Source organism: Pecten maximus, chromosome 4, assembly GCF_902652985.1.
Source record: "Pecten maximus chromosome 4, xPecMax1.1, whole genome shotgun sequence".
Taxonomy (NCBI): domain Eukaryota; kingdom Metazoa; phylum Mollusca; class Bivalvia; order Pectinida; family Pectinidae; genus Pecten; species Pecten maximus.
The window spans coordinates 4,375,468-4,396,385 of record NC_047018.1 but is presented as its reverse complement, the minus strand read 5'-3'; the positions used below and the strand labels follow the sequence as shown (position 1 = coordinate 4,396,385).

The window sequence follows — 20,918 nt, the reverse complement described above, 5'->3', positions numbered from 1 at the left end:
CTCGGTTTCAGAGAAGAAGTCGTTTATATCAATATAGCCCAATTGACATTTGGCCCCGCCCCTCAGGCCCCTGGGGGGTCAGCCCAATCATTTGTACAATTTTGAATCCCCACCTAATAGTGATGCTACCAGGCAAATATGAGCGATATCCATTTCTCGGTTTCAGAGAAGAAGTCGTTAATATCAATATAGCCAAATTGACCCCGCCCCTCAGGCCCCCAGGGGGTTAGCCCCACCATTTGTATAATTTTGAATCCCCATCCCATAGTGATGCTACCGGGAAAATATGAGCAATATCCACTGCTTGGTTTCAGAGAAGAAGTCGTTAATATCAATATAGCCAAATTGACCCCTCTTGGCCCCGCCCCTCAGGCCCCCAGGGGTTTAGCCCCACCATTTGTACAATTTTGAATCCCCACCCAATAGTGATGCTACCAGGCAAATATGAGCAAAATCCATTACTCGGTTTCAGAAAAGAAGTCGTTTATATCAATATAGCCCAATTGACCACATTTGGCCCCGCCCCTCAGGCCCCTGGGGGGTCAGCCCCATCATTTGTACAATTTTGAATCCCCACCCCATAGTGATGCTTCCGGGCAAATATGAGCAATATCCATTACTCGGTTTCAGAGAAGAAGTCGTTTACATCAATATAGCCCAATTGACCACATTTGGCCCCGCCCCTCAGGCCCCCAGGGGGTCAGCCCCACCATTTGTACAATTTTGAATCCCCACCCAATAGTGATGCTTCCGGGCAAATATGAGCAATATCCATTACTCTGTTTCAGAGAAGAAGTCGTTTATATCAATATAGCCCAATTGACCCCTTTTGGCCCCGCCCCTCAGACCCCCGGGGGTCAGCCCCACCATTTGTACAATTTTGAGTCCCCACCCCATAGGGCTGCTTCTGACCAAATTTGGTCAAATTCTGATCATTGGTTATGAAGAAGAAGTCAATTGTTGACGGACGGACGGACAACGGACGCTACAGTATGGCATAAGCTCACTATGTACCGCCAGTTAATTATCATGAACAGTCCATGTACACCGAAACGACAGAAGCGATATTACAGTGGCAAATCCCCTTTAAAAAGAAACAGAGTTACATGACAGACTTTGACGGATGGTGACTTCGCGATTTACCGATGATGTTTGAAGGATGGAAATCAGAGACATATGATGGAAAAGTTGTTTACTTTGTAAAAATATATGTATCAATAAAGCTGTATATAAACTATCAACAATTTATTTTGCTTACAAATTATAGCGAAAATTAGCAATTTTGAAAGGGTTCTGACCTTTTCCCTTTAAATAATAAAACACTTTGTATTGGGGACCATCTGTAAAAAAATATGCATTTCTGTAGCATGAAATATAGCACTGTTGGCCATGGTGCATCTGGATTTCTGACCGACCCAAAAAAAAAACACTTGGTCGGACCATCTAGGATAATTCAGGAAGTTGGGTGATCCACCTGGATTTGAAAAGAAGTTTAATAGACATTGTCCAGGAAAACCATGATTGCGCAATCATGTTACAAAATGGCCGCCATATTGCTGCAATGTCATAGTTTTTACGACGCCAAAAAAATAACAACACTATGTTGGCTCGCTTCCCTTGACATCCTCACCCATTTCCAGCTCAATGGCACCAATGGAACTGGAGAAGAAGTTTAAAATGTGTTTTTCAAGATGGCGGCTATGGTGGCCATCTTGGATTTCTGACCGACCCAAAAAATAACAACACTTGGTCGGGATCATATCAGGATCATTTCAGGCAAGTTTCAGCTCAATAGCACTGGTGGAACTGGAGAAGAAGTTTAAAATGTGTTTTTCAAGATGGCGGCTATGGCGGCCATCTTGGATTTCGGACCGACCCGAAAAATAACAACACTTGGTCAGGACCATCTCAGGATCATTCCTGGCAAGTTTCAGCTTTATAGCACTGGTGGAACTGGAGAAGAAGTTTAAAATGTGTTTTTCAAGATGGTGGCTATGGCGGCCATCTTGGAAATTGGACTGACCTGAAAAATAACAACACTTGGTCGGGATTATCTCAGGATCATTTCTGGCAAGTTTCAGCCCAACAGCACTGGTGGAACTTGAGAAGAAGTTTAAAATGTGTTTTCAAAATGGCGGCTATGGCGGCCATCTTGGATTTCGGACCGACCCGAAAAATAACAACACTTGGTCAGGACCATATCAGGATCATTCCTGGCAAGTTTCAGCTTAATCCCACTGGTGGAACTTGAGAAGAAGATTGAAATGTGAAAAGTTTAAGGACGGCAGACGGCGCACGGCGCACGGCGGACGACGACGGACGAAACATGATGGCTATAGGTCATCCTGACCCTTCGGGTCAGATGACCTAATAAAACTGTTATTATTGATGTACTGCCAGTTAATTAGCATTTAACAGTCCATGTACACCAAAACAACAGAAGCAATATTACAAGAAACAGAGATACACGACAGACTTTGACGGATGGTGACTTCTCGATTTATTGATGATGTTTGAAGGATGGAAATCAGAGACATATGATGGAAATTTTGTTTACTTTGTAAATATATATGTATCATTAAAGCTGTATATAAACTTATCAACGATTTATTTTGTTTACAAATACAGTAAATCTAGCCAAAACATATTTTTTCAAATTTGTATTCAGTAACTTCATCTGCAGTTTCAATACAAATGGAAACTTTAACAATGTATAGCCCGCATTTTTTTTTTAATTTGGTAAAAAAATCCACAGATAGCCCGCATCGGCAAATAGCCCGCACTAGGCATCTTCTGATATAAAAGATTGTATAGCCCATGGGCTATACGAAGGAAATTACGCTGTACCATGACATAAGCTCAACGTCCCTCCAGGCCAGGTGAGCTAAAAATGGTGACAAATGTGAAAGAAGGTGAAGGTTAGTCCTATCTTTGATAAAATATATGTTAAACTTTATATTCGAGTCTGTGATTCATTAACAATATACTTCAAGGTGTCAAATTATAAGACTCCAATGGGCACCGAGATCAACAAACATGGATTTAGGTTTCTATGACAGGGTTACATACAATAAAGTAAACAAACAACTTACGGGTGATAGATTGCCCATCATTAGGAATGCCGTCAATGTGGAGTCAAATAGGAAGGCAATTCTTTTACAGCTTCCAACAGTGGGACTTTCACTCTCTAGAAATGAGACAAAGAATATACTAACTAGATTGTATATACAACATCAACAATATCTATAATATGGAATATAAACTTAAAGCTTCCAACAGTGGGCCTCTCACCCTCTAGAAACCACACAAAGCATATACTAACTAGAAAAACTCCACCAGGTGTTCATTCGGTTGCTAGGGAGGAGATAACTATCTTACACAGGGTAAATAAAGAGAGTTGGCATGCGCTACGACACTTCTCACAATAGGGTAGTGTCATCATTTTGTGTAGCCTAACTAAGTCTTTTTTTCACACTCACTCACCTGTTTATACAAAACCTATCCACCCATTCAATAAATCAAACTCACTCGCCAGTTTTAATAATACAAAATAAAACTTATACACCTGTTTATAAAAAACCTTTACACCTGCTCAATATAACAAATTTATATGAATATTCCTATTAGATCCTCTAGGTGCCAATATTGAAGTCAAAGGCTGAAGTAATATTGCTGCAATGCAGAACGCAATGCTCTTATTATAGCAAGGTTACTTGGCTTTTGGTGCATAATTATCCAAATTTTTATTTTTTATTTTATTAGGAATCTGATAGCTGAAACAGTTAAATCTGTTATAAATTAACTGTTACAACTATCCATGGCACTGAACCACAATATTTATTATAATCACAAATGGTAGTACTAGTCTGAGAAGATAACAGGTGACACACGAATATTGACAATAGCTGGACATACAGTATAGACAGAAGAACAAATGATTAAAGATTTATGTCATACAATAAAATGGAGGAAAGAAAACAAACTTAGTTTGAATTTGAACAGAAGTGAGTGTATGCTGATAGGCATACTTTAGAGTTTGTGGTCAGATGTAGCAAATAAGTCCAATATTCATGAGACAGAGAATACAGACATCTGATGATGACAATCATGACACATACCCATGACATCCTCCAGGGCATTGACATTTGAGTTAGGTTTGATCTCTTTTTCCTCTTGAGGAGAAGGTTCTTTGTTAGCCTCTGCCAGGGCATTGTCCCAGTCTAGGATCGTCTGGTCTGATGTTAACCTGTCACACAAAGATAAGCATGGTCGTGTGTTACCTTACATTGGTACAATTTACTGTTGTCTTCTGAAGGCCAATGCAAACCTACCAGTGTAATTTATCTGACAGTAAAATCGACCACTAGTAAAAGTGATGGACAGAAGGATGGACAGACAGACAGATGAGACAAAAATATAATACCTTCTGCTCCATATCTCAGAGAGTATAATAAATTAAAGGCATTTAAATATTAAATTGGTGATAAATACTTTGGTTGAAGTTGGAAGTTGATAGCAATTTATATATACTGAACCATAATAAAATACAAGAAAACACCACACAGGACTGTAGATATTTAAGGTGTAATACTGGATTTCCTAATGTCAGATGTGTCCATACTGATCAAGGAATTGCAATCGTTGTGATGTCAAATTTGTGTTGCTTAGGATCAGCCAACTTTAAAAGTAAATTTATTTTAAATTACACACACTGACTTCCACACAACATATCACTTCATGCTTCTTACATACCAGAAGGAGTATTCATATTAGCTAGCACAAACCTATCGTGTGGCCCTTATATGTCTTGTTCACAAAAACAGTACAGAGGTTCAACACCTACTTTTTGTTTACAGGTTGAACTTCCTTCCATGATGGATGAAGGTTCTCACAGTCATAAAACTCCACACCTTTTTTCTTGGCAAATCCGAGACGACAATACATAGAAACAGCATTCTGAAAGATTGACACATACTTCAAATTACAGTCAATAATTGTAAAACACAAGACCAGTACTCCAAAACGTGTGTGTTAAACCATAACTCCTTGTAATACTGTTATCTAGCACAATTTACCAATTTCCTTCCTACAACTAGTTGAGCTCATCAATACCTTGCCTAGTAATAAATATTGATCTTACCTTGACTAGTTGCAGGTCTATTTGAAGGACATTGGCAAGCTGAAAACACAATAGACACAATAATTCAACTACTTCATAATACAATACATGGTAAATATACTGAACTTTGTAACACTATAAAATAATACTACTTCATTGTGTAAGTTTATTACCCAGTGTATTCTATAACAAATACATCTTCTACAGTGTTTAAATCATTACCACCAGACTGATGCCATTTCAATCACATATGTTTGAAAGAAGTCCTTAAGGAAGGGAAATAACTCCGTGATTTATCACTACTATGTAAATTGAATTTGGTCAAAACCAACATTCAATTCAGATAATGGTTATATGAAACCTGTCTCAGATGATGATGGCTTTATGGACAAGTAAACCTAAAAGATGGAATCTTCTATTATATTAATTAAGACAATACCTACTTCCTACTTGATGGTTAACTGCTACTTACTGTCACTGTAACAACTGTCACACGGAGAACAATCTACAGTTTACTTACTGTCACTGTAACAACTGTCACACGGAGAACAATCTACAGTTTACTTACTGTCACTGTATACGTAACAACTGCCACACGGAGAACAATCTACAGTTTACTTACTGTCACTGTAACTACTGACACACGGAGAACAATCTACAGTTTACTTACTGTCACTGTATACGTAACAACTGTCACACGGAGAACAATCTACAGTTTACTTACTGTCACTGTATACGTAACAACTGTCACACGGAGAACAATCTACAGTTTACTTACTGTCACTGTATACGTAACAACTGCCACACGGAGAACAATCTACAGTTTACTTACTGTCACTGTAACAACTGTCACACGGAGAACAATCTACAGTTTACTTACTGTCACTGTAACAACTGTCACACGGAGAACAATCTACAGTTTACTTACTGTCACTGTAACAACTGTCACACGGAGAACAATCTACAGTTTACTTACTGTCACTGTAACAACTGTCACACAGAGAACAATCTACAGTTTACTTACTGTCACTGTAACAACTGCCACACGGAGAACAATCTACAGTTTACTTACTGTCACTGTAACAACTGCCACACGGAGAACAATCTACAGTTTACTTACTGTATACGTAACAACTGCCACACGGAGAACAATCTACAGTTTACTTACTGTCACTGTAACAACTGCAACACGGAGAACAATCTACAGTTTACTTACTGTCACTGTAACAACTGTCACACGGAGAACAATCTACAGTTTACTTACTGTCACTGTAACAACTGTCACACGGAGAACAATCTACAGTTTACTTACTGTCACTGTAACTACTGACACACGGAGAACAATCTACAGTTTACTTACTGTCACTGTAACAACTGTCACACAGAGAACAATCTACAGTTTACTAACTGTCACTGTATACGTAACAACTGCCACACGGAGAACAATCTACAGTTTACTTACTGTCACTGTAACAACTGTCACACGGAGAACAATCTACAGTTTACTTACTGTCACTGTAACAACTGCCACACGGAGAACAATCTACAGTTTACTTACTGTCACTGTAACTACTGTCACACGGAGAACAATCTACAGTTTACTTACTGTCACTGTAACAACTGCCACACGGAGAACAATCTACAGTTTACTTACTGTCACTGTAACAACTGTCACACGGAGAACAATCTACAGTTTACTTACTGTCACTGTAACTACTGTCACACGGAGAACAATCTACAGTTTACTTACTGTCACTGTAACAACTGTCACACGGAGAACAATCTACAGTTTACTTACTGTCACTGTAACTACTGTCACACGGAGAACAATCTACAGTTTACTTACTGTCACTGTAACAACTGACACACGGAGAACAATCTACAGTTTACTTACTGTCACTGTATAGGTAACAACTGTCACACGGAGAACAATCTACAGTTTACTTACTGTCACTGTATAGGTAACAACTGACACACGGAGAACAATCTACAGTTTACTTACTGTCACTGTAACAACTGTCACACGGAGAACAATCTACAGTTTACTTACTGTCACTGTAACAACTGCCACACGGAGAACAATCTACAGTTTACTTACTGTCACTGTAACAACTGTCACACGGAGAACAATCTACAGTTTACTTACTGTCACTGTAACAACTGTCACACGGAGAACAATCTACAGTTTACTTACTGTCACTGTAACAACTGTCACACGGAGAACAATCTACAGTTTACTTACTGTCACTGTAACAACTGCCACACGGAGAACAATCTACAGTTTACTTACTGTCACTGTAACAACTGTCACACGGAGAACAATCTACAGTTTACTTACTGTCACTGTAACTACTGACACACGGAGAACAATCTACAGTTTACTTACTGTCACTGTAACAACTGTCACACGGAGAACAATCTACAGTTTACTTACTGTCACTGTAACAACTGTCACACGGAGAACAATCTACAGTTTACTTACTGTCACTGTATACGTAACTACTGACACACGGAGAACAATCTACAGTTTACTTACTGTCACTGTAACAACTGCCACACGGAGAACAATCTACAGTTTACTTACTGTCACTGTAACAACTGTCACACGGAGAACAATCTACAGTTTACTTACTGTCACTGTAACTACTGACACACGGAGAACAATCTACAGTTTACTTACTGTCACTGTAACAACTGCCACACAGAGAACAATCTACAGTTTACTTACTGTCACTGTAACAACTGTCACACGGAGAACAATCTACAGTTTACTTACTGTCACTGTAACAACTGTCACACGGAGAACAATCTACAGTTTACTTACTGTCACTGTAACAACTGTCACACGGAGAACAATCTACAGTTTACTAACTGTCACTGTATACGTAACAACTGCCACACGGAGAACAATCTACAGTTTACTTACTGTCACTGTAACAACTGTCACACGGAGAACAATCTACAGTTTACTTACTGTCACTGTATACGTAACTACTGACACACGGAGAACAATCTACAGTTTACTTACTGTCACTGTAACAACTGTCACACGGAGAACAATCTACAGTTTACTTACTGTCACTGTAACAACTGTCACACGGAGAACAATCTACAGTTTACTTACTGTCACTGTAACAACTGTCACACGGAGAACAATCTACAGTTTACTTACTGTCACTGTAACAACTGTCACACGGAGAACAATCTACAGTTTACTTACTGTCACTGTATACGTAACTACTGACACACGGAGAACAATCTACAGTTTACTTACTGTCACTGTAACAACTGCCACACGGAGAACAATCTACAGTTTACTTACTGTCACTGTAACAACTGTCACACGGAGAACAATCTACAGTTTACTTACTGTCACTGTAACTACTGACACACGGAGAACAATCTACAGTTTACTTACTGTCACTGTAACAACTGTCACACGGAGAACAATCTACAGTTTACTTACTGTCACTGTAACAACTGTCACACGGAGAACAATCTACAGTTTACTTACTGTCACTGTATACGTAACAACTGCCACACGGAGAACAATCTACAGTTTACTTACTGTCACTGTATACGTAACAACTGTCACACGGAGAACAATCTACAGTTTACTTACTGTCACTGTAACAACTGTCACACGGAGAACAATCTACAGTTTACTTACTGTCACTGTATACGTAACAACTGTCACACGGAGAACAATCTACAGTTTACTTACTGTCACTGTAACAACTGTCACACGGAGAACAATCTACAGTTTACTTACTGTCACTGTAACAACTGTCACACGGAGAACAATCTACAGTTTACTTACTGTCACTGTAACAACTGTCACACGGAGAACAATCTACAGTTTACTAACTGTCACTGTATACGTAACAACTGCCACACGGAGAACAATCTACAGTTTACTTACTGTCACTGTATAGGTAACAACTGTCACACGGAGAACAATCTACAGTTTACTTACTGTCACTGTAACAACTGTCACACGGAGAACAATCTACAGTTTACTAACTGTCACTGTATACGTAACAACTGCCACACGGAGAACAATCTACAGTTTACTTACTGTATACGTAACAACTGCCACACGGAGAACAATCTACAGTTTACTTACTGTCACTGTAACAACTGTCACACGGAGAACAATCTACAGTTTACTTACTGTCACTGTAACAACTGTCACACGGAGAACAATCTACAGTTTACTTACTGTCACTGTATACGTAACAACTGCCACACGGAGAACAATCTACAGTTTACTTACTGTCACTGTAACTACTGACACACGGAGAACAATCTACAGTTTACTTACTGTCACTGTATACGTAACAACTGTCACACGGAGAACAATCTACAGTTTACTTACTGTCACTGTATACGTAACAACTGCCACACGGAGAACAATCTACAGTTTACTTACTGTCACTGTAACAACTGTCACACGGAGAACAATCTACAGTTTACTTACTGTCACTGTAACAACTGCCACACGGAGAACAATCTACAGTTTACTTACTGTCACTGTAACAACTGTCACACGGAGAACAATCTACAGTTTACTTACTGTCACTGTAACAACTGTCACACGGAGAACAATCTACAGTTTACTTACTGTCACTGTAACAACTGTCACACGGAGAACAATCTACAGTTTACTTACTGTCACTGTAACAACTGTCACACGGAGAACAATCTACAGTTTACTTACTGTCACTGTAACAACTGCCACACGGAGAACAATCTACAGTTTACTTACTGTCACTGTAACAACTGTCACACGGAGAACAATCTACAGTTTACTTACTGTCACTGTAACAACTGTCACACGGAGAACAATCTACAGTTTACTTACTGTCACTGTAACAACTGCCACACGGAGAACAATCTACAGTTTACTTACTGTCACTGTAACAACTGTCACACGGAGAACAATCTACAGTTTACTAACTGTCACTGTATACGTAACAACTGTCACACGGAGAACAATCTACAGTTCACTTACTGTCACTGTAACAACTGTCACACGGAGAACAATCTACAGTTTACTTACTGTCACTGTAACAACTGTCACACGGAGAACAATCTACAGTTTACTTACTGTCACTGTAACAACTGTCACACGGAGAACAATCTACAGTTTACTTACTGTCACTGTATACGTAACAACTGCCACACAGAGAACAATCTACAGTTTACTTACTGTCACTCTAACAACTGCCACACGGAGAACAATCTACAGTTTACTTACTGTCACTGTAACAACTGTCACACGGAGAACAATCTACAGTTTACTTACTGTCACTGTAACAACTGTCACACAGAGAACAATCTACAGTTTACTTACTGTCACTGTATACGTAACAACTGCCACACGGAGAACAATCTACAGTTTACTTACTGTATACGTAACAACTGCCACACGGAGAACAATCTACAGTTTACTTACTGTCACTGTAACAACTGTCACACGGAGAACAATCTACAGTTTACTTACTGTCACTGTAACTACTGTCACACGGAGAACAATCTACAGTTTACTTACTGTATACGTAACAACTGTCACACGGAGAACAATCTACAGTTCACTTACTGTCATTGTAACAACTGACACACGGAGAACAATCTACAGTTTACTTACTGTCACTGTAACAACTGTCACACGGAGAACAATCTACAGTTTACTTACTGTATACGTAACAACTGCCACACGGAGAACAATCTACAGTTTACTTACTGTCACTGTAACAACTGACACACGGAGAACAATCTACAGTTTACTTACTGTCACTGAAACAACTGTCACACGGAGAACAATCTACAGTTTACTTACTGTATACGTAACAACTGCCACACGGAGATCAATCTACAGTTTACTTACTGTCACTGTAACAACTGCCACACGGAGAACAATCTACAGTTTACTTACTGTCACTGTAACAACTGTCACACGGAGAACAATCTACAGTTTACTAACTGTCACTGTATACGTAACAACTGCCACACGGAGAACAATCTACAGTTTACTTACTGTCACTGTAATAACTGCCACACGGAGAACAATCTACAGTTTACTTACTGTCACTGTAACAACTGTCACACGGAGAACAATCTACAGTTTACTTACTGTCACTGTAACAACTGTCACACGGAGAACAATCTACAGTTTACTAACTGTCACTGTATACGTAACAACTGTCACACGGAGAACAATCTACAGTTTACTTACTGTCACTGTAACAACTGCCACACGGAGAACAATCTACAGTTTACTTACTGTCACTGTAACAACTGCCACACGGAGAACAATCTACAGTTTACTTACTGTCACTGTAACAACTGTCACACGGAGAACAATCTACAGTTTACTTACTGTCACTGTAACAACTGCCACACGGAGAACAATCTACAGTTTACTTACTGTCACTGTATACGTAACAACTGTCACACGGAGAACAATCTACAGTTTACTTACTGTCACTGTATACGTAACAACTGCCACACGGAGAACAATCTACAGTTTACTTACTGTCACTCTAACAACTGCCACACGGAGAACAATCTACAGTTTACTTACTGTCACTGTAACAACTGCCACACGGAGAACAATCTACAGTTTACTTACTGTCACTGTAACAACTGTCACACGGAGAACAATCTACAGTTTACTTACTGTCACTGTAACAACTGTCACACGGAGAACAATCTACAGTTTACTTACTGTCACTGTAACAACTGTCACACGGAGAACAATCTACAGTTTACTTACTGTCACTGTAACAACTGCCACACGGAGAACAATCTACAGTTTACTTACTGTCACTGTAACAACTGCCACACGGAGAACAATCTACAGTTTACTTACTGTCACTGTAACAACTGTCACACGGAGAACAATCTACAGTTTACTTACTGTCACTGTAACAACTGTCACACGGAGAACAATCTACAGTTTACTTACTGTCACTGTAACAACTGTCACACGGAGAACAATCTACAGTTTACTTACTGTCACTCTAACAACTGCCACACGGAGAACAATCTACAGTTTACTTACTGTCACTGTAACAACTGCCACACGGAGAACAATCTACAGTTTACTTACTGTCACTGTAACAACTGTCACACGGAGAACAATCTACAGTTTACTTACTGTCACTGTAACTACTGACACACGGAGAACAATCTACAGTTTACTTACTGTCACTGTAACTACTGTCACACGGAGAACAATCTACAGTTTACTTACTGTCACTGTAACAACTGTCACACGGAGAACAATCTACAGTTTACTTACTGTCACTGTATACGTAACAACTGCCACACGGAGAACAATCTACAGTTTACTTACTGTCACTGTAACAACTGCCACACGGAGAACAATCTACAGTTTACTTACTGTCACTGTAACAACTGTCACACGGAGAACAATCTACAGTTTACTTACTGTCACTGTAACAACTGCCACACGGAGAACAATCTACAGTTTACTTACTGTCACTGTAACAACTGTCACACGGAGAACAATCTACAGTTTACTTACTGTCACTGTAACTACTGTCACACGGAGAACAATCTACAGTTTACTTACTGTCACTGTAACAACTGTCACACGGAGAACAATCTACAGTTTACTTACTGTCACTGTATACGTAACAACTGTCACACGGAGAACAATCTACAGTTTACTTACTGTCACTGTAACAACTGTCACACGGAGAACAATCTACAGTTTACTTACTGTCACTGTAACTACTGACACACGGAGAACAATCTACAGTTTACTTACTGTCACTGTAACTACTGTCACACGGAGAACAATCTACAGTTTACTTACTGTCACTGTAACAACTGTCACACGGAGAACAATCTACAGTTTACTTACTGTCACTGTATACGTAACAACTGCCACACGGAGAACAATCTACAGTTTACTTACTGTCACTGTAACAACTGCCACACGGAGAACAATCTACAGTTTACTTACTGTCACTGTAACAACTGTCACACGGAGAACAATCTACAGTTTACTTACTGTCACTGTAACAACTGCCACACGGAGAACAATCTACAGTTTACTTACTGTCACTGTAACAACTGTCACACGGAGAACAATCTACAGTTTACTTACTGTCACTGTAACTACTGTCACACGGAGAACAATCTACAGTTTACTTACTGTCACTGTAACAACTGTCACACGGAGAACAATCTACAGTTTACTTACTGTCACTGTATACGTAACAACTGTCACACGGAGAACAATCTACAGTTTACTTACTGTCACTGTAACAACTGTCACACGGAGAACAATCTACAGTTTACTTACTGTCACTGTATACGTAACAACTGCCACACAGAGAACAATCTACAGTTTACTTACTGTATACGTAACAACTGCCACACGGAGAACAATCTACAGTTTACTTACTGTCACTGTAACAACTGTCACACGGAGAACAATCTACAGTTTACTTACTGTCACTGTAACAACTGTCACACGGAGAACAATCTACAGTTTACTTACTGTCACTGTAACAACTGTCACACGGAGAACAATCTACAGTTTACTTACTGTCACTGTATACGTAACAACTGTCACACGGAGAACAATCTACAGTTTACTTACTGTCACTGTAACAACTGCCACACGGAGAACAATCTACAGTTTACTTACTGTCACTGTAACAACTGTCACACGGAGAACAATCTACAGCTACTTACTGTCACTGTAACAACTGTCACACAGAGAACAATCTACAGCTACTTACTGTCACTGTAACAACTGCCACACGGAGAACAATCTACAGTTTACTTACTGTATACGTAACAACTGCCACACGGAGAACAATCCACAGTTTACTTACTGTCACTGTAACAACTGCCACACGGAGAACAATCTACAGTTTACTTACTGTATACGTAACAACTGCCACACGGAGAACAATCTACAGTTTACTTACTGTCACTGTAACAACTGTCACACGGAGAACAATCTACAGTTTACTTACTGTCACTGTAACAACTGTCACACGGAGAACAATCTACAGTTTACTTACTGTCACTGTAACAACTGTCACACGGAGAACAATCTACAGTTTACTTACTGTCACTGTAACAACTGTCACACGGAGAACAATCTACAGTTTACTTACTGTCACTGTAACAACTGTCACACAGAGAACAATCTACAGTTTACTTGCTGTCACTGTAACAACTGTCACACAGAGAACAATCTACAGTTTACTTACTGTCACTGTATACGTAACAACTGTCACACGGAGAACAATCTACAGTTTACTTACTGTCACTGTAACAACTGTCACACGGAGAACAATCTACAGTTTACTTACTGTATACGTAACAACTGCCACACGGAGAACAATCTACAGTTTACTTACTGTCACTGTAACTACTGTCACACGGAGAACAATCTACAGTTTACTTACTGTCACTGTAACAACTGTCACACAGAGAACAATCTACAGTTTACTTACTGTCACTCTAACAACTGTCACACGGAGAACAATCTACAGTTTACTTACTGTCACTGTAACAACTGCCACACGGAGAACAATCTACAGTTTACTTACTGCCACTGTATACGTAACAACTGCCACACGGAGAACAATCTACAGTTTACTTACTGTCACTGTAACTACTACCACATGGAGAACAATCTACAGTTTACTTACTGTCACTGTAACTACTACCACATGGAGAACAATCTACAGTTTACTTACTGTCACTGTAACTACTGCCACACGGAGAACAATCTACAGTTTACTTACTGTCACTGTAACTACTACCACACGGAGAACAATCTACAGTTTACTTACTGTCACTGTAACAACTGCCACACGGAGAACAATCTACAGTTTACTTACTGTCACTGTAACAACTGCCACACGGAGAACAATCTACAGTTTACTTACTGTCACTGTAACAACTGCCACACGGAGAACAATCTACAGTTTACTTACTGTCACTGTAACTACTGACACACGGAGAACAATCTACAGTTTACTTACTGTCACTGTAACAACTGCCACACGGAGAACAATCTACAGTTTACTTACTGTCACTGTAACTACTGACACACGGAGAACAATCTACAGTTTACTTACTGTCACTGTAACAACTGTCACACAGAGAACAATCTACAGTTTACTTACTGTCACTCTAACAACTGCCACACGGAGAACAATCTACAGTTTACTTACTGTCACTGTAACAACTGCCACACGGAGAACAATCTACAGTTTACTTACTGTCACTGTATACGTAACAACTGTCACACGGAGAACAATCTACAGTTTACTTACTGTCACTGTAACAACTGTCACACGGAGAACAATCTACAGTTTACTTACTGTCACTGTAACAACTGTCACACGGAGAACAATCTACAGTTTACTTACTGTCACTGTAACAACTGTCACACGGAGAACAATCTACAGTTTACTTACTGTCACTGTAACAACTGTCACACGGAGAACAATCTACAGTTTACTTACTGTCACTCTAACAACTGCCACACGGAGAACAATCTACAGTTTACTTACTGTATACGTAACAACTGCCACACGGAGAACAATCTACAGTTTACTTACTGTCACTGTAACAACTGCCACACGGAGAACAATCTACAGTTTACTTACTGTCACTGTAACAACTGTCACACGGAGAACAATCTACAGTTTACTTACTGTCACTCTAACAACTGCCACACGGAGAACAATCTACAGTTTACTTACTGTATACGTAACAACTGCCACACGGAGAACAATCTACAGTTTACTTACTGTCACAGTAACAACTGCCACACGGAGAACAATCTACAGTTTACTTACTGTCACTGTAACTACTACCACATGGAGAACAATCTACAGTTTACTTACTGTATACGTAACAACTGTCACACGGAGAACAATCTACAGTTTACTTACTGTCACTGTAACAACTGACACACGGAGAACAATCCACAGTTTACTTACTGTCACTGTAACAACTGTCACACAGAGAACAATCTACAGTTTACTTACTGTCACTCTAACAACTGCCACACGGAGAACAATCTACAGTTTACTTACTGTCACTGTAACAACTGCCACACGGAGAACAATCTACAGTTTACTTACTGTCACTGTAACAACTGTCACACGGAGAACAATCTACAGTTTACTTACTGTCACTGTAACAACTGACACACGGAGAACAATCTACAGTTTACTTACTGTCACTGTAACAACTGTCACACGGAGAACAATCTACAGTTTACTTACTGTCACTGTATACGTAACAACTGCCACACGGAGAACAATCTACAGTTTACTTACTGTCACTGTAACAACTGCTACACGGAGAACAATCTACAGTTTACTTACTGTCACTGTAACAACTGTCACACGGAGAACAATCTACAGTTTACTTACTGTCACTGTAACAACTGTCACACGGAGAACAATCTACAGTTTACTTACTGTCACTGTATACGTAACAACTGTCACACGGAGAACAATCTACAGTTTTACTTTACAATCTACAGTTTACTTACTGTCACTGTAACAACTGTCACACGGAGAACAATCTACAGTTTACTTACTGTCACTGTATACGTAACAACTGACACACGGAGAACAATCTACAGTTTACTTACTGTCACTGTAACAACTGTCACACGGAGAACAATCTACAGTTTACTTACTGTCAATGTAACAACTGCCACACGGAGAACAATCTACAGTTTACTTACTGTCACTGTAACTACTGCCACACGGAGAACAATCTACAGTTTACTTACTGTCACTGTAACAACTGTCACACGGAGAACAATCTACAGTTTACTTACTGTCACTGTAACTACTGTCACACGGAGAACAATCTACAGTTTACTTACTGTCACTGTAACAACTGCCACACGGAGAACAATCTACAGTTTACTTACTGTCACTGTAACAACTGTCACACGGAGAACAATCTACAGTTTACTTACCTCTGCTACAGTTGTGTGCTCATCAATGGACACAAATATCTTATATAACAGAGTTTCAAAGTAATCTCCCAACACTCGGTTCATCACAAAGCCTTCAAGTGGAGGGACTGAAATATAAACATATCAACATCAATATCAAACATGCTGGCTACAGTTCAAAAACAAGTGAAATTGGTTTAACAATAAATACTACATCTAATGAATGGCATAACGGATTGCTGCTTATTTTAGTTAAGTTCTGTCATTTCTGATACCACAATCCATGTCAAATTAAACAGGATCCCAGAGATTCATGTTCACAACAAAAACAAGATTTTCTACAAACAGACAATGTGATGTCGGATCAAGGACAAAGTGTAATTTGAAAATACTAGTAAAATACCAATAAAATTATACATGTAGTAAAAATACTAATACTTTAGATTCAAGTACATATATACTGTTCAATTGAATTGAAACCTGCTGAACACAAATAATTAATATTTTACTTCCTTTTACATTCAAAATTTGGTATGATGAATGGTACTTAATGAAATACCCGGGAAAATGAAAGCACTTGTTGATACTGGCTGGAATCACACCTACCAATAATACAGTCAGTGTCAGCTATAGGAACATCCAGGTAGATTAGCCCTTTTTTGTATAATCCTAAAACAGAAATATAACACAGGATGCTTTTCATCACATCAGAAACTATTGTGTAAACACGGTCATATACATAAAACTACATGCATCGTCTTACAAAACACTGCTTACATTGCATATTTTCATCAAATGCTATTAGTATGTTTCATAATGATGTGAACTTTAACTTTTATATTAAAAAGACTTCAGCTTATTTATACATGCACTGTGTTCATCACTCTCTAGACTCTAATATGTCAAACAGACTCTCAGGACCAACCTTACCATGAACAAGTTTGTAGTCATTTTCTCCAGCTACAACCACACCAGAGACTAGTCTATAATACTCTCAGGACTAACTTACCATGAACAAGTTTGTAGTCATTTTCTCCAGCTACAACAATACCAGAGTCTATTATACTGTCAGGACTAACTTACCATGAACAAGTTTGTTGTCATTTTCTCCAGCTACAACCACACCAGAGACTAGTCTATAATACTGTCAGGACTAACTTACCATGAACAAGTTTGTTGTCATTTTCTCCAGCTACAACAATACCAGAGTCTATTATACTGTCTATCAATTGCCTTTCTATGGTTGAACACATCTGAAAACATCAACAAAATATTAATAGGTAGCAAGTTCATTAATAATACAAGTGCAATCAATGATTGTGATAGGTCACTGGCGGCAGCAATCACACTACGCATTCATTTTTTATGTATGTATAAGCATGTCATTTTGAAATTGTACGTCACATAATATCGCTCCTAGACCTCAAATGGATGTATGAACCAAATAAGAAGGGTGTGGACTTACAAGCTTTCTAAAACTTACCCCCAAAATCTTGAAAGTGGATTTTGGTGCTAAAAAAGTTAGGTGTACAAAATGGTAAAAAGAGAAAAAATCGCAAATTTTCTGCATGATTTTGTCATAACATCCATCCTAGACCTCTAATGAATGTATAAACCCAATTAGAAGGGTGTGAGGTGTATACTTTTGGACTTGGGAACTTTCCAAAAACTGATCCCAAAAACTTTAAAGTGGGGTGGGATGCCAACGCTGACGCCGGGCGCACAGCATTAGCTCACGGTTAACGTTACTCGTAACCGGTGAACTAATAAATAAACAATAATAACACAATTTTATCATTTAGTATTACAACCTCACACAAAAGATACTTATAAAAGAAATTCATATTGTTCAAATGTTAGATATATGTCAATATGTACATGTAGTGTATCATTAACAAGAAATCCCTGAGGGATCTTGGGGCCAATTTTATTATCATTGAATGATCTTTATTGGTTCAATGTCAGACTGATCTATCTATTTTCCCCTGCTTTCTTCTTTTCCTCTTAATAATTTGATAACAAGAAAAAGTGGAACCTACACATGACGTTTTAAAAATATTTATAACAAACTTCAATTATCTAAATCCAGGATGGCCGCCTTTTGGCCATTTTGTTTTTCTGAGCAAAATCAAAATCAAATTGGCACAACTAGGGACCAAGGGGAAACAATACATTAAGTTTGACGACTAGGAGGTTTATTGGCCTGTATCATGAAGTTTGACAACTAAGAGGTTTATTGGCCTGTATCATGAAGTTTGACGACTAGGAGGTTTATTGGCCTGTATCATGAAGTTTGACGACTAGGAGGTTTATTGGCCTGTATCATGAAGTTTGACGACTAAGACGTTTATTGGCCTGTATCATGAAGTTTGACGACTAAGACGTTTATTGGCCTGTATCATTGGCCTGTATCATGAAGTTTGACGACTAGGAGGTTTATTGGCCTGTATCCTGAAGTTTGACGACTAGGAGGTTTATTGGCCTGTATCATGAAGTTTGACGACTAAGACGTTTATTGGCCTGTATCATTGGCCTGTATCATGAAGTTTGATGACTAGGAGGTTTATTGGCCTGTATCATGAAGTTTGACAACTAAGAGGTTTATTGGCCTGTATCATGAAGTTTGACGACTAGGAGGTTTATTGGCCTGTATCCTGAAGTTTGACGACTAGGAGGTTTATTGGCCTGTATCATGAAGTTTGACGACTAAGACGTTTATTGGCCTGTATCATTGGCCTGTATCATGAAGTTTGACGACTAGGAGGTTTATTGGCCTGTATCCTGAAGTTTGACGACTAGGAGGTTTATTGGCCTGTATCATTGGCCTGTATCATTGGCCTGTATCATGAAGTTTGATGACTAGGAGGTTTATTGGCCTGTATCCTGAAGTTTCACGACCAAGAGGTTTATTGGCCTGTATCATGAAGTTTGACGACCAAGAGGTTTATTGGCCTGTATCATGAAGTTTGACGACCAAGAGGTTTATTGGCCTGTATCCTGAAGTTTGATGACCAAGAGGTTTATTGGCCTGTATCATAAAGTTTGACAACTAAGAGGTTTATTGGCCTGTATCATGAAGTTTGACGACTAAGAGGTTTATTGGCCTGTATCATGCACTATATAAAATGAGATTGCAGGTATTTTTTCTTTCAAATACAGATCTAATAACTAGACTGCAGCACAAATTCGCATGTCACCCTTGCAATACTAGGCTGAAGTAATTTTCCCCTATCCCTTTGTTTTCAGACATACCTACCCTGACATATCATCCCCTCCCCCCCCCCCCCCCCCCCCCCTTGATATACCTACCCTGACGTCATCCTCTGTGACATAGCCTACACTGACACGCCACCAATGTTCCATCAAAGCTGTATCAACTGGCTGTGCTGGCAATAGTTCTTTTGGATTTTTCCTCCGGAAAAACTTCTATAAAATCAATATTTATATATTTCAAACATTTTTAACATTAATTAGCTTTTCAAAATTGTTAAAACTAATTATTGACAAGTGTTTACCTCATCACTTATTCAAATTATATACACAATGTAATTAGCATATTTAAAGATACATAGAGTACTGTTGTTGTTTATAATTATACATGAAAAGTATCAGAACACATTTCATAGTTAATAAGTACTATTTGTGTTTGTGAATGGAAGGATGAAATTATAGGATAGGAAGAGAAATAATGGTGAAACCCACCTTAGAAGACCTACACTGGTTCATAAGATCAATGTACTGATTACGACCGATTCCAAGCAGACGAAGACCTGAATCATAGATTAATATCATCACATTGCTAATACAGATACATAT

The 20,918-nt window shown here is 38.9% G+C and overlaps 1 protein-coding gene across 3 annotated transcripts in view; it reads right to left on the bottom strand.

Annotated features, from left to right (window-relative positions):
* LOC117325023 (protein FAM91A1-like) overlaps positions 1-20,918 on the bottom strand; it is a 45,782-nt gene that overhangs the window by 21,621 nt on the left and 3,243 nt on the right. For all 3 annotated transcript variants that reach the window (XR_004532114.1, XR_004532115.1, XM_033880917.1), the window contains exons 4-12: positions 20,805-20,872; positions 20,412-20,528; positions 18,265-18,355; positions 17,709-17,771; positions 17,124-17,230; positions 5,141-5,179; positions 4,844-4,956; positions 4,119-4,246; positions 3,093-3,187 (exon numbers count right to left, since the gene is read on the bottom strand). Coding sequence is in view for 1 of the 3 variants with exons in the window: in XM_033880917.1 (XP_033736808.1) it covers positions 3,093-3,187; positions 4,119-4,246; positions 4,844-4,956; positions 5,141-5,179; positions 17,124-17,230; positions 17,709-17,771; positions 18,265-18,355; positions 20,412-20,528; positions 20,805-20,872 (821 nt within the window). In the remaining 2 variants the exon portion in view is untranslated. The remainder of the gene's footprint in view (positions 1-3,092; positions 3,188-4,118; positions 4,247-4,843; positions 4,957-5,140; positions 5,180-17,123; positions 17,231-17,708; positions 17,772-18,264; positions 18,356-20,411; positions 20,529-20,804; positions 20,873-20,918) is intronic.